The following is a 13,303-nucleotide window of genomic DNA, read 5'->3' as shown; positions in this document are numbered from 1 at the left end:
CAAGAACGGTACTTTGCTTACTAACCGTTGAGCCGCAACGGATAGATGGCGAGAATACTTCGAGCAGATTTCAACTGAAGAATTTGCTCATCCTCCACTTCCACAATCATTGCCGACATTTGGAGCAGTTCCACCAGTCAGCGCAACTGAAGTCGAGGAGGCAATAAAACAAATGAAATCGGGGAAAGCAACAGGACCTGACGACATCGCATCTGAGCTCTGGAAAGCGAAGAGCTGGGACCCAACACTGTGGCTCAGTGAATTCTTTAACCGGGTTATTCAGGAAGGAAGAACACCATCTGACTGGCAAGAAAGTACCACTGTTCCAATATGGAAAAAGAAAGGTTGTCCAGCAGAATGTTCAAATTACCGTCCGATCCGGTTACTTTCCCATACCATGAAGATTTTTGAACGCATTCTTGACAACCGTATTCGCGAAATCGTTGAAATAACCGTGAATCAAGCCGGATTTGTCAAGAACTGCGGAACTACTGACGCAATACACGCTGCGCGGTTACTCATGGAGAAACACCGTGAGAAGCATCGCCCTCTTTACATTGCCTTTCTGGATCTAGAGAAAGCGTTTGACCGTGTACTACGCGAACTCATCTTGTATGCTTTACGACAACACTTCGTGCCAGAAGAACTCGTGCGCTGGGTTCAATTGCTCTACCACGATCCGAAAAGTAAAGTTCGAAGTATGGCGGGTGTATCAAAACCGCTTCGTGTCTCTGTTGGTGTTCATCAAGGAAGTGCCCTCTCACCGCTTCTCTTTGTCCTTGTTATGGACACCGTCACACGGGATATCCAACGTCCAGCGCCCTACACACTGCTTTATGCAGATGATGTTTTCCTAGCATCTGATAGCAAAAATGATCTCGAGCAACTTGTTCAAAAATGGAATGATCGCCTCATGCAACACGGTCTCAGATTGAATTTAAACAAAACTGAATTTTTGACGACCGATCCCCATGAAACAGGCACAATCACTGTCAGCGGTAGTGATCTGCCCAGAACTGAGCGATTTAAATACCTCGGGTCAACGCTATCAGCCAATGGAGAGCTGCGTTATGAAATTGCTTCACGCATTAACGCAACCTGGATGAAGTGGCGTTCCACAACTGGTGTCCTTTGTGATCGACGTATCAACGAACGTCTCAAATCTAAAATTTACCGCAATGTCGCCCGTCCAGTCGCTCTCTATGGTTCTGAGTGTTGGCCGACCATAAAAGAAAATGAACGGCGTCTCGCGGTAATGGAGACGAAGATGCTACGTTGGACTAGTGGCGTCACACGTTTAGATCACATCCGAAATGAGGATATCCGCGATCGTTATGGGGTTGCACCGATCGTGGAAAAGTTGCGAGAGAGGCGTCTTCGATGGTATGGTCACGCAATTCGTGCAAACGAGAATTCACTTGCAAAGATTGGTCTGAACGTCGAAGTCGATGGTAAACGACCAAAAGGCAGACCTAAGCAACGGTGGCTTGATACGCTGAATGGGGATTTGAAAGCCTCGAGATTGCACCCAGATCAGGCATTGGATAGAGCCAAATGGCGAAGCCGATCACGACGAGCCGACCCCGCTTGTGAACGGGACAAAGGCTGAAGAAAAAGAAGATGATTGGTCTGAACATCGAAGTCGATGGTAAACGACCAAAAGGTAGACCTAAACAACGGTGGTTTGATACGTTCGATGGTGATTTGAAAGCCTCGAGATTGCACCCAGATCAGGCATTGGATAGAGTCAAATGGCGAAGCCGATCACGACGAGCCGACCCCGCTTGTGAACGGGACAAAGGCTGAAGAAAAGAAGAAGACTCATCCGGGCTGTGAGGTTATATACCAGATATGCGTGAATGTTCTGAATTTCGTGGATATTGAATGATTGATCAGGATAAAAAATGAAGGTTCAGTGCAAGCTGGCTTACGTTTGCCAAACAAACAAAAAGCCTGCGGGTTCCGCATACAATGCGGTTAATATTCAATACGATGACTCTAACGTGCATTTGTCGATGTCAGGATTTCTATTACCGCGTTGAACATCTGCTGAAATTTTTGCGATTTCCTGGTGAACGGAGATGATTGTCGTGTTTGCTTTCCGGGAAGTGATAGCGGTTAGCTTGTTTCGGGCGACACCCCGAAATATGTTGATGGTTTTGTAAAGGATCGACTTATTATGGGACGGCGCTGCAATCTCTGTGGGCTGTGACTGTCTCCCTCGTCTTGCACATACTAGTTTTCGCGACCGGTACGGTATTATTGTGTCATGGGGGAGCTATTTTCTTCTGGGGCTTAAGAATACACTCAAAGTCTTCCCTGCTTGCCGTAAGAGGCGACTAAAAGGGATAGAAATTTGTGGGCTAGCAATCTGCAAATTTTGAAACTTTGTTACTACGCCCTACCTCACGGCAACGACCTTTGACTATCGAAAACGGAATATGATTTGTTGTACGCTCCTCGACAACGGTAGCAAAGATTCTCAGAATGTAGTTACCGCAGATTTTCTACTTCCACTCGTACGGAAATCTTGGAAATCCCAGATCTTTCCCAGAGAGTGGAAGAAGGGGATGATCGTTAAGATTCCGAAAAAGACATACGTTTCGAGTGTGATAATTGGAGGGATATTTGCTTGCTCTCTGCCGTCGCAAGGGTAATAGCTAATATAATCCTGGAATGCATCAAAGAACATCTCGAAAGCTTGATCGACAGAGAGCAGGCTGGTTTCCGCTCCGGATTCTCCTGCATTAATCACATCAACGTTATACGGACCATTTTGGAACAGTGCGCGGATCCTCGTTGCACCTGCTCTTCATCGATTTCGAGAAAGCTTTCGACAGCGTGGACAGGGAGTGTATCTGGAGTGTTCTACACAGGAAGGACATTCCGAAGAAACTAATAGCTATTATCAGAGCGACATGTGATGCACCGAGGTAAAATTTCGGACGATTTTTAGGTCCAAAGTGGAACCAGCCAAGGTTGCATCCTGTCACCAATATTAATTCATGTTGTTATCTGGGAAGTTCTTCATATTGCCTTGTCCGGAGGACGTGGAGGAATTCAATGGACGATGAAATCTTTCCTCAAACACCTCGCTGATCACATCTGTTTGCTCTATCACCGAGGCTGACGCATTAACAGCGCTAGATCCGCTTTCGCTACCCCGTCTAAAATCTGGAAATCCGGTTATCTTTGCACTAAGATCAAGTTCTGTGCTAGTGTTCTTTTTGTGTTGCTATATAGGAGTAGCACATGGAAAGTGACCTCCACCGTTACCCAAGAGTTCCAAGCCTTCGTCAACACCTGTCTGCGTCGTATCATCGGGGTACGTTGGCCTGACACTATATCAAACGAAGAACATGGTCGCCGCACAGACTTGGCACTCGTATGCGAGATGATAGGAAGACGGAAGTGGCAGTGGATAGGTCACACATTAAAGAGAGGCGGCAATTGCTTTGCGGACTATGTCATGCTGTGAAATTGACTCTCCCAAGATGGTAGACGAGTGGTTCGCCCCGAGGGCACTTGGTGTAGAACAGTAGAGGACGAAGGCGAGCATCTTCGGAAGTCATGTGGGGAGCTGAAGGGCATTTCAGGTAACCGCGAACGATAGCGCGTGGGTGTGGTTGACGCGCTATACCCCACCAAAGAGTGAAGGGCAATCCGAGGGTCGGCCTCGGGCCATCTTATATTTTGCCAAATTGTCCAGATATATGCAGGGCGAGGGAGGTCAATTTTTGTTTTATCGATCGTTGTATGGATTTTTTTTCTAAAAGCTTGTATTGGTCGAGGAGACCATTCGTGTCTGAATTACTTAGTTGGGGGTAAAATAATTTAAAAAAAAAAAAACGTTTTTTCGCTATTTCATGTGATCGCTGTAGTTATCCAGATTTTCTTCTTTTCTTACAGGTCTGACATCTGAAATTGTGAAAACTTCATCCCATAAAAGTGCAAAGAATAGAAGGCAGAAAGCATTGACAAGAAATTTGACAGAATCTACCTAAAAAACCCATGGAATCTACTACTTTGTCGGAAATAAATAAGCATGATTACGTCCAAAGTGATTTAGGGAGTCTGCCGAACGCACGATTCATATACTAATGACGAATTCCGTAGGGAGGATGCCGATCAGTATTTTTTTAAAAAAAAACGTCTAACGGCATATGAAGTGTGTTGAAAAGGATTGTGTATGCTGTGCGCCACCACCGCCATCTATTGGATTTTTTTCAACATTGTCAAAGTCCACACGCGAAAAACACTTAATCATCGTGGAAAAAGGGAAAAAATTCGCGTGAAATCGGGTTCAGTTTATTTTTTTCTTTAAGAAGTGAAAAATGTCGCTGATGTCAGTTAGAAATTATCAATATTTGGCGGAAATTCCAAGTTTAAAAAATTCCCTGTGAACATATTTTCGTTTTTTTCTTCGCAGTTCATTTTTCGTTGACTTTATTGTTGTTTTGTACATTTTCCATATTTTCTTTTTCCGTTCCCTCAGTTTGTCGCAATTTAATGTTTTGTTTTATTTTGACGTTCCTTGGCAGCAGAAAGTGTGCTGCGCATCATTGATCCGGGTGGCATTTTCAACGGGGAAAATTCTAAAACAAAAAAACCTTACAAGGACTGCCTTTCACGTACGCAACGATATCAACATCAACGTTATCTTGTCGTTTTCACGTCATGGTTTTTTTGTAGGGCCCATATGCGCCCACTTTTCCGAATTTCCAAGTGTTGTTTTCGTAGGTTTTTGGGAATTGTGAAGGCCCTCAAGGAATTTTACGTGCACAACTGTCAAATTGGAGTTTTTGTAAATAGTTTCTAAAAATAGTTTCTCGTAAAAGCGTATTCCTAAGTTTCGCCCAAGTAAAATATAGAATAAAATAAGAATATAACATTTAATATCTCCATAATCCTCCTTTATGCCTTTTATAAAATAAAATCGATAAAAAAGAAAATTGACTCAAATTAAATTGTTCGTTGCGTGTATCATCTACGATCAAAATCCTTCTACATCCACCTGATTCGAAGTCCTTTGAGTATCCAAGTGTCTCGCATTAAACGAAAACGACTAAATCCCCCTAAAAGCCTTGCAATCATTTTAAAAATATAAAAGAAAAAGCAAAAATAAAAAATCATACATAAGAAAATTGTAAAAATCACTTCATTCTCATTTTAAGCAAAAAAGTTCGAAATCAACTACGAAATCCAAAAATAAAAAAATTAAACTTTCAAATTTGCTCCTAAAAATTCCTTTAAAAAGCGATTATTTGTTAATTAGCTATAAATGTATGAAATGTAAAAAAAATTCACCGCCATAGACGTTGGACTTGTTTCTATGTTTCTTGTGACGCGCTTAGCACGCATTCCGTGATATATGCAGTAAAGAGAAGACGCTCAGAAAGGATTACGACGCACAGCTTTAAAGGATAAGGTGGCCAATTCAGATTTTGTAAATACGACGCAGCTTTGAAACGCAGAACCGGTGATTTTCATTCTTTCATCATCGAAAATAGTTAACCAACATCGCAACATCACCAAGGGCAAGAGCGATCTGCATATTGTGTCCGATCATTTACAATAGCCGAAGAGATGCAACGTCGCGAAAGAGAAACGCGGGGCGAAAGAACGGGGTAAGTCTTAGATACTATCCTTAATCTTTGAAGTCCTTTTATATGAGATTTACTTAGATTCCTGATCAAAGTTACAGATTTTACAGAAAAGCCTTGAACTTTACCAAAAATTAACTTTCTTACTTATATGCTACAAATTTCTTGAAAACAAAATTTTATTAAAATCGGTTCAATGTCTGTCCATCTGTCCGTCACACGCATTTTCCTCGACGGTTCTACACCAAATTTGGTTGAAAGGTGCGAACTGTCAACGCTCACGCATACAGTGTGTGTGTGTATGGTGGGGGAGAAGCTACAGCTTCTGAGCACTCAGGCTGTGTTGGCCCATTGTACTCGCCACCCCCGTCTAACGGAATATTCCGGATTCGTTAACGTATCGCAGGATTTCCGTTAGTGGATGTGATGCTAACCGTCGCAATTGGAGAACATCGGCCCCAAAGATCTGATGCCTGATGCGTCCATAGGCGGGGCATTCACATAGGAAATACTCCGTGGATTCCGCTTCCTCATTACAGGAGGGACACGTCTCATCTTCGGTAATTCCTATTCTGAACATATGCCCAGCTAGTGAATGATGGCCTGTCAGAATGCCCACAATACACCTGCAAGTCCTCCTGCTTTTCGACAGGATAAATTTGCGGGACGTATGTTGGGTTCTGGCAGGAAAAGTTTGGTGTGTCGAGCAGCATTTAGGCTCTGCAACCTGTCATTATGGGAAACTTGTTCCAAGTTTTTGAAAACAGATTTAGCCAATGCTACTGATACCCCAATTGCTGGCTCCGGTCCCGGCACAGGAGAGATTTCATTTCGCTCTATGCCACAGTGACCAGGTACCCAGAGTAGTTCCACCGTATTGAATCTAGACATAGAGTTCAAACGGTTTCTGCATTCCTGAACGATTTTCGAGGTGATCAAAGGACTGCTCAATGCCCTCAGTGTAGCTTGACTGTCACTGCAGATTGCGATGCGCCTGCCCTTCAACCGCTCGTCAATCACCCAGTTTGCCACCCTTAGGATCGCATAAACTTCGGCTTGAAAAATCGTGGCATATTGTCCCAAAGGAAAAGCCCACTTCTCGTTTTTATTCGAGAGGTAGACTCCGGCTCCAGAACCCTCTTCTGTTTTTGAGCCATCGGTGTAGAAGACTTCCGTATATCCCGCCACGCATTCCTCTGGGTCTTCCCAGTCCTCTCTACGCTTCAGGGTAACTACATATCTTCTACCAAACAGATGTATGGGGACACGAGAATCGGAAGGCATTGTAAGAACTGGATTCAGTCCTCCCAGTAACTCTTCCAATGCTATGTGTCCCCCACATCCGTTGTTTTCCCATAGATCTAATCGAATTAGCCTATGAGCTGCTCTCATTGCAGTGCTTTGAATAAATATATCCAGGGGCTGCAAATTGAGTAGTGCATTCAGAGCTGCGCCGGATGTCGTGCTCATGGCACCAGTGATACCCAGACAAACAGTTCTTTGCAGTGCGGCTAGTTTTCGGTGAAAACCTTTTTGTCTCACCTTAACCCACCACACTACGGATGCATATACAAACATCGGCCTAATGATGGCAACGTATATCCACATTACCAAAGGTCCGTCTGCACAGCCCATAAGCTGTGAGAGCTCGTTTCATCTTTACCTCTACATGTTTGTTCCAAAGAAGTTTTTTTATCTAGAGTGACCCCCAGATATTTCACTTCTTCGGAGAGTTGAAGGGTAGTACCCCTCATCTCAGGAAGACAAAGTCCATCCAGTTTTCTCCTTTTTGTGAATAAAACCATTGTGGTTTTATTTGGATTAACTGACAAACCATGTCTAAGGCACCAACTGTCTATCAAATCAACGGCACGCTGTACATTCCTACACACCGTTCCAAGATCCCGATCAACAGCAAGTACAGCCACGTCATCAGCATAAGCTTGAGCGTGTATTGGCAAATTTTGCAGTTCGCATAGCAGTGAGTCGATCAGCATACTCCACAGAAGCGGCGAAAGCACACCTCCTTGGGGGCAGCCCTTTGTTGCTTCCGTAGTCAGGTAGCGATCGACCCCTACCTCAGCGCACAACAATCTTTGCGTTTGCATAGCATGGATCCACTTAATTAAAGCATCATCAACACCATGCGCTCTGGCGGCATCACAAAGTTTTTGAAAAGGCGCACAGTCAAAAGCCCCTTCAATGTCCACGAACACCCCCATCGCGTACTCACCATTCAAAGTTGCATCCTCTATCTTTGTGATCAAAGAATGAAGAGCAGACTCACAGGACTTTCCACGTTGGTAAGTATGTTGGTTTTCACTAAGTGGGTGTGATCTAAGTGCGTTTCCACGAATGTGACGCTCCACCAGTCTCTCCAAACCTTTTAGCAAGAATGAAGTCAAGCTGATCTGTCTGAAGTTTTTTGGATTAGAATAGTCATCTTTCCCAGGTTTCGGTCTGAAAACTACCTTAACCTGTTGCCAAGAAGAAGGCACGTAGCCCAGAGCAAGACATCCTCAAAAAATATTTCTTAGAGGTCGCTCTAAATGCTCCATACCCTCCTTTAGCATTGCCGGATAGATGCCATCCATGCCAGGTGCTTTGAAATGCTCAAAGGACAGTATGGCAGCTCTCACCTTTTCATGGGTAACAACCGCTTTCGCAGTGTTCCAGCTTCCCTTGCAACACTTGCGTGTTCAAGGGGTTACAAGAACCGTCAACTCTCCCCCTACCACTTCTCTCACCCGTTCTCCCGGGTGGTGTACTTCCAGGAGAGTCTGTACTGAGTCCAGTCTGGAGCTCGTGAAAGTACCGTCGGGTTTTCTAAGAGAATTCAACTTGGCCGACTCATCCTTTTTGAGGACTCTGCACATTCTTGAAGTCTCCCTTTCGCTTTCCAGTTCCTCACAGTACGCTCTAAAGGAGTCTCGTTTCGAGCACCTCATGAGCCTCTTATATTCACGTTGTGAGTTCCTGAAATTTAATCAGTCTTCGTTCGATTTAGAAGTCGCCTGGTTGATTTCCTGAGTTTTTGCAGTTCTCGGTTGCACCAAGGAACTGTTTTACCGCTTTGGCCTCGGGAAATAGGACAAGCTACTTCACAGCACTCTAAAAGTGTGCAGTTCAGAGTTTTCAATTCATCTTCCAGCACCAAAGGAGTCCTTAGTCGCCTAGGGAACTGTACTTTATTGCCAAGAAGTTCATTGAACTTTGCCCAATCCGTTTTCCCAGGGTTCTGTCTTTGTACTGCAGACTGTTCGCCCGCAATAGTCAGATTGAATTCTAGATATCGGTGATCTGACAGTGAGACCTCGTCTAGCACTCGCCAGTGTGTAATCAACTCTAACAATTTTGGAGTACAGATTGTTAGGTCAATTACTTCGCTTCTTCTCGGTCCCACGAACGTAGGGGCGCACCCTACGTTTGCAGTCATAAGACCAGCTGAAGTGATGAAATCAAATAGCTTCTCGCCTCTTGGATTGCATTTGCTACTGCCCCAACAAATATGTTGAGCATTCGCATCGCAACCTATTAAGAGTTCGAGACCACTTGATTCTGCATACGCCACCAGATCCCTAAGTTTATAGGGTAAATAAGCGGAGGCAACTATGATGTTTTTCCTCTCGTCATTTATCTGGTATTGTATGATGACCGTAGCTAAGTCCTGGGAACAATATTGTCTCAGCATAGTTGCCTCTAACCGTCTTGCCATCAGGACGCAAGCTCTCGGTCTTATGGATCTTTCGTCGTAGAAGATCCTAGCCCCCTTTACTGATCCAATTCAGATTTTGTTAAATCGAACCCACGGTTCTTGCACCAGAAAAATATAGGGGAAATCCTGTAGCTTTGTCATTCTCGCTGCCAACAGGTAGGAGGGAGCTTTGGCATGCTGCAGGTTGATTTGACCAATCTTTATGTTTTTCGACATAAACTTAGTCTATTGTCTTATGGAAAACAGTTAGAAGCGTATGCGGCAGTTCGCGTATGACAGGGTTTCCCCCACACCATACCACCAGAGACTCGATCCCCTCGTGATTGATTTCTCTGAGAAAAGCAGTACTTGGAAGTACCGCAATTCCCATGTTCTCATCCACGAAAGATCTCATCTCATCTCGCAGAGCATTCGTCTGTTTTCTACTTAGCACTTTAATTGGTTTGCGGTGTCCGGGTTGCATAGATTCGATCACTCGCACTGGCATCAAGTCAGTTCCGTTCACCTCTCTGGCTTCCCTTCCTTCCGCCTGTTCCTTGGAAGCTGTAGGAGAAGTTACTAGCAGGTAGAAATCAATCTGTAGTCCCTTCCCCAGTGCGAGCCCCCATACGGGGGTTCCGCCCCTGTATGCATTATCCTCCGCGCACCTCTCCATTGTGGGAGAGCGCACCGAAGATGCTGCAATTTGCTCTATGTTGTGTGAGTCGAAGACCATCATTGTTCTTCGCTCTCAAAATGGAGATGATGCCCTACAGTCTCCTGATATGACTGAATTTCAGTCTATATAGGAAAAAGTGGAGCACCATATGGTGACTTCCCCTGAGCACATTCAGACTCTGTTGGTCCAGTTCGAATACCAAGTTGAAGCCCTCCACGTTTGTAGATTGGTCCTTCCTGGCATTCATGAACTTTACCCTCCAGTGTGCAAAGTCCATGCCCGGGTTCTGTTCACCCAGCATGCGGATGATGTCCTCTGCCTTCCTTCGAGGGCCCGGTAGCCAACATCCGACATGTTCTGTCCTGCGTAGCTCAGTGTTCACAATAGTGAACTTGGGCCGACCGCCGGAACTCAAAGTTGGGATTACCTGCTCGAGCCACTTTAAGGCAGCCTCGTCAGCGCACTCCAAATGGAGAAGCCCATCACGAACACCTTGATCGTTAAATCGTGGCTTCGTTCCAGGCTCCAGCATTTTTTTCCACAGGCATTCCCGGAGGATGGTAAATTGCCCCTCTGACATTTTGCCATCCTTGGAGGAAACACCCACGGCAGCAGTCAGAACAGAGGCTGCAGCTTGCGCATACGTCTTCTTGCTTCCCGCCTTCGTGTTCGTATTCCTGTGGGAGGGACCAGCTTCATTGAGATCTCTCTCGCTGATTTGATCACCTCCCGGCACACTGGTCCTAATTCCCGCGAGACGCGTGGATATAAGCCCTGGTGCGGAGCACAATAAAGCATTGGCTACAGCAGATGTGTTGGTCTTACGCTTCTTGCGTGCATTACCGCTGACAGAAGAGTCTGGTGCGTCCAGCGTGGATCTTACCGGAGTTTCCAGTTTATCCCCACCTTCCGCCGGAGATTCCGCTTCCTTGCGTCCGATTTCTCTGGGCGTTACCGCGCCTAGTGCTACAGCCACGTCCATGTCCTCATTCCCAAGGTGCTTCATCTTCCTTCGCAGTGCTCTCTTCTGCCGTCGGCTTAGGGCCTTTCCAGGTTCACGGTGTCCGGACCGCTTGGATCCATTTCCACATACTGGCGTTAGACCAGTAGCATCCACGTCACCAGCTTCCCGTTCTTCCGCTCTTCCCGGTAAGGATGAAGGAGAAGGTTCTGACAGGCAGGATTCAGCCTGTAGTCCCCCCTCCTTAGTGGCCGAAGTTCCCTTCTGCCGGGCCTTCTACGCTTGCGGGTAGATTTGGGCTGTAGTACCGCGGACGGGCCGGCCGTAGTCGGATTTCCAGTTTCTCCCAATTTGAGAGTTCCCGTACTTTCCTTTCTGGCTAACTTCGCCATAGGCACTAAATGCAAACTTTCCACTGAGTCGGAAAGCATGCCTTCTACAGATTGATCTATAGGCGAGTATGAATGTGGTGAGGCCTCCAAAATCCGCGCCTCGGCCGCGACATGATTGCTCATGGTCGCGGGTGGATTTGAAGTCTGTGTATATCCATCGTTTCCATATTCATATTTTGGACACCCTTAGTGTAGTAGTAAACTACTACAGGCTCCCCCACCACGACAAGGTGGTGTCCGAGGGGGACGCATACAGTGAGTTACATAATTCTACATCGAATTTAAGGGAAGATTCCCATATGTGCAAAAGGGGGGGTAAATTCTTTTTCACCAAATATAGTCATGTGGAGTATCAAACGAAAGGTCTCGATTAGTACTTCCCGAAGAAGTTTTTGACATTTGTTGGAAGGGTGGGGGTGCGGGGGGTCGAAAATGATCATTTCTCATTCTCAGAAACTACCCAACCCAAAAATCTGAAAAAAAAAATCAAGAGGCTGCCACTATATGGTGCCTAGGCTCCGAAATATCCTTCATACCGATGCCTATTCAAATAAAGTTTATAATTGTATATTACTATAATTTTTAGTAATTGACTTCAAAGCCACCCTTAAGTTCATCTTAGCCCCAGTGATGTAGGCTATAACATAGACAGCAAGTTTGGTGGAAATCGCACTGTTACTAACAAAGTTATAAAACGTCAAATTGCAAATTCAAGACTATGAATGTCAATATCACCCGAAAGTAGATACTCTCACATAATATACGCATATATTACGTGCTACGAACTAATGTGGCAAATGCGCACTCAAATGTTTTTATATAAGGAATACCCCGTTGAGAGCTCAGCTTTTTCAGGAACAGTAGAGCATGACATGTTCCGAGTCCTCGGGCGTGCGACCATATTCAGGGCAAAAGGCCGAATCATCCCAAATCTGTCCAATTACTTCATGTAACCACCATGTCCTGACAGGATTCGAATCAGATGGTATTTAATTTCGCCTTGTCGTCGTTGAATCCATTCCTCTGTGTGTCATCGCACTGTTGCTGATCTCCAAGTTTGCGAGAAGTGACAGATGCAATATGCAAGCGAATGTAAGCAACCACCAGATGGTGATCCCTTTCGAGGCCAATGTCAGCGCCTTTCTTATTACGCATGTACAGGAAACAACTCCTAAATCTACTGCTGATCGCGAAGTGGTCGATCTGGTTGCTCGTATGATGTACGTTGAAACCAAACTGACCTTATGGCATTGTGTGTGCTCGAAAAATGTGTCACTAATGACGAACTAGCAGAAGTTGCAGAAATCCACGAATCTCCCACCATTATCGTTACGGTCGCCCAGACCCAATTTCGCCATCACATATCCGAGCAAGGTGTTGTCAGAGGCCACCTTGCCATTCACATCACTCATCACGATCACAATGTCACCTTTAGGAAGCCTCCCCATAATTACGTGTAATTGCTCGTAGAAAGCAACCTCCTCCACTATATCGGAAGTCTCCGTTGGTGCATAGCATTGTATAAAGACTATCCGCCCTATTTTCACTAATGACAGTTGAATAGTGCAATCTAACAAAACTCAAAGACAGTTTTTGAAAAAAAACTCTGTGTTTCAACCAAATTCAAACAGACTGAAAAGACCGCGCCATGTTGTGTGACGTGACAACTTAAGCCAAGAAACTTCAGTATCCCGGCAACTGACAGTTGCTCATCATCATCATCAACGGCGTAGCAACCGGTATCCGGTCAAGGCCTGCCTTAATAAGGAACTCCAGACATCCCAGTTTTGCGCCGAGGTCCACCAATTCGATATCCCTAAAAGTTGTCTACCATAGAAATAGGCTTAAACCAGCAACTGATTACTTGGTACACTGACGGATCCCTCACAGCAGAGGTAGCGAGTGCCGGTGTCATTTGCCAAAGAAAATGTATTTTGAGTCAATGGGCAGGTACACTAGCATATTCCAGGCGGA

The 13,303-nt window shown here is 45.2% G+C and overlaps 1 protein-coding gene across 1 annotated transcript in view; it reads left to right on the top strand.

The window, feature by feature from the left end:
- The window catches only part of LOC119659620 (casein kinase I), a 291,255-nt gene that overhangs the window by 20,998 nt on the left and 256,954 nt on the right, over positions 1–13,303 (top strand). The window contains exon 2 of the mRNA XM_038067801.1: positions 3,910–5,627. Within this exon, the coding sequence (XP_037923729.1) occupies positions 5,587–5,627 (41 nt within the window). The 5' untranslated portion in view covers positions 3,910–5,586. The remainder of the gene's footprint in view (positions 1–3,909; positions 5,628–13,303) is intronic.

This window comes from Hermetia illucens, chromosome 6 (assembly GCF_905115235.1).
Source record: "Hermetia illucens chromosome 6, iHerIll2.2.curated.20191125, whole genome shotgun sequence".
NCBI lineage: Eukaryota > Metazoa > Arthropoda > Insecta > Diptera > Stratiomyidae > Hermetia > Hermetia illucens.
This window is presented reverse-complemented; position numbering and strand designations above follow the sequence as displayed.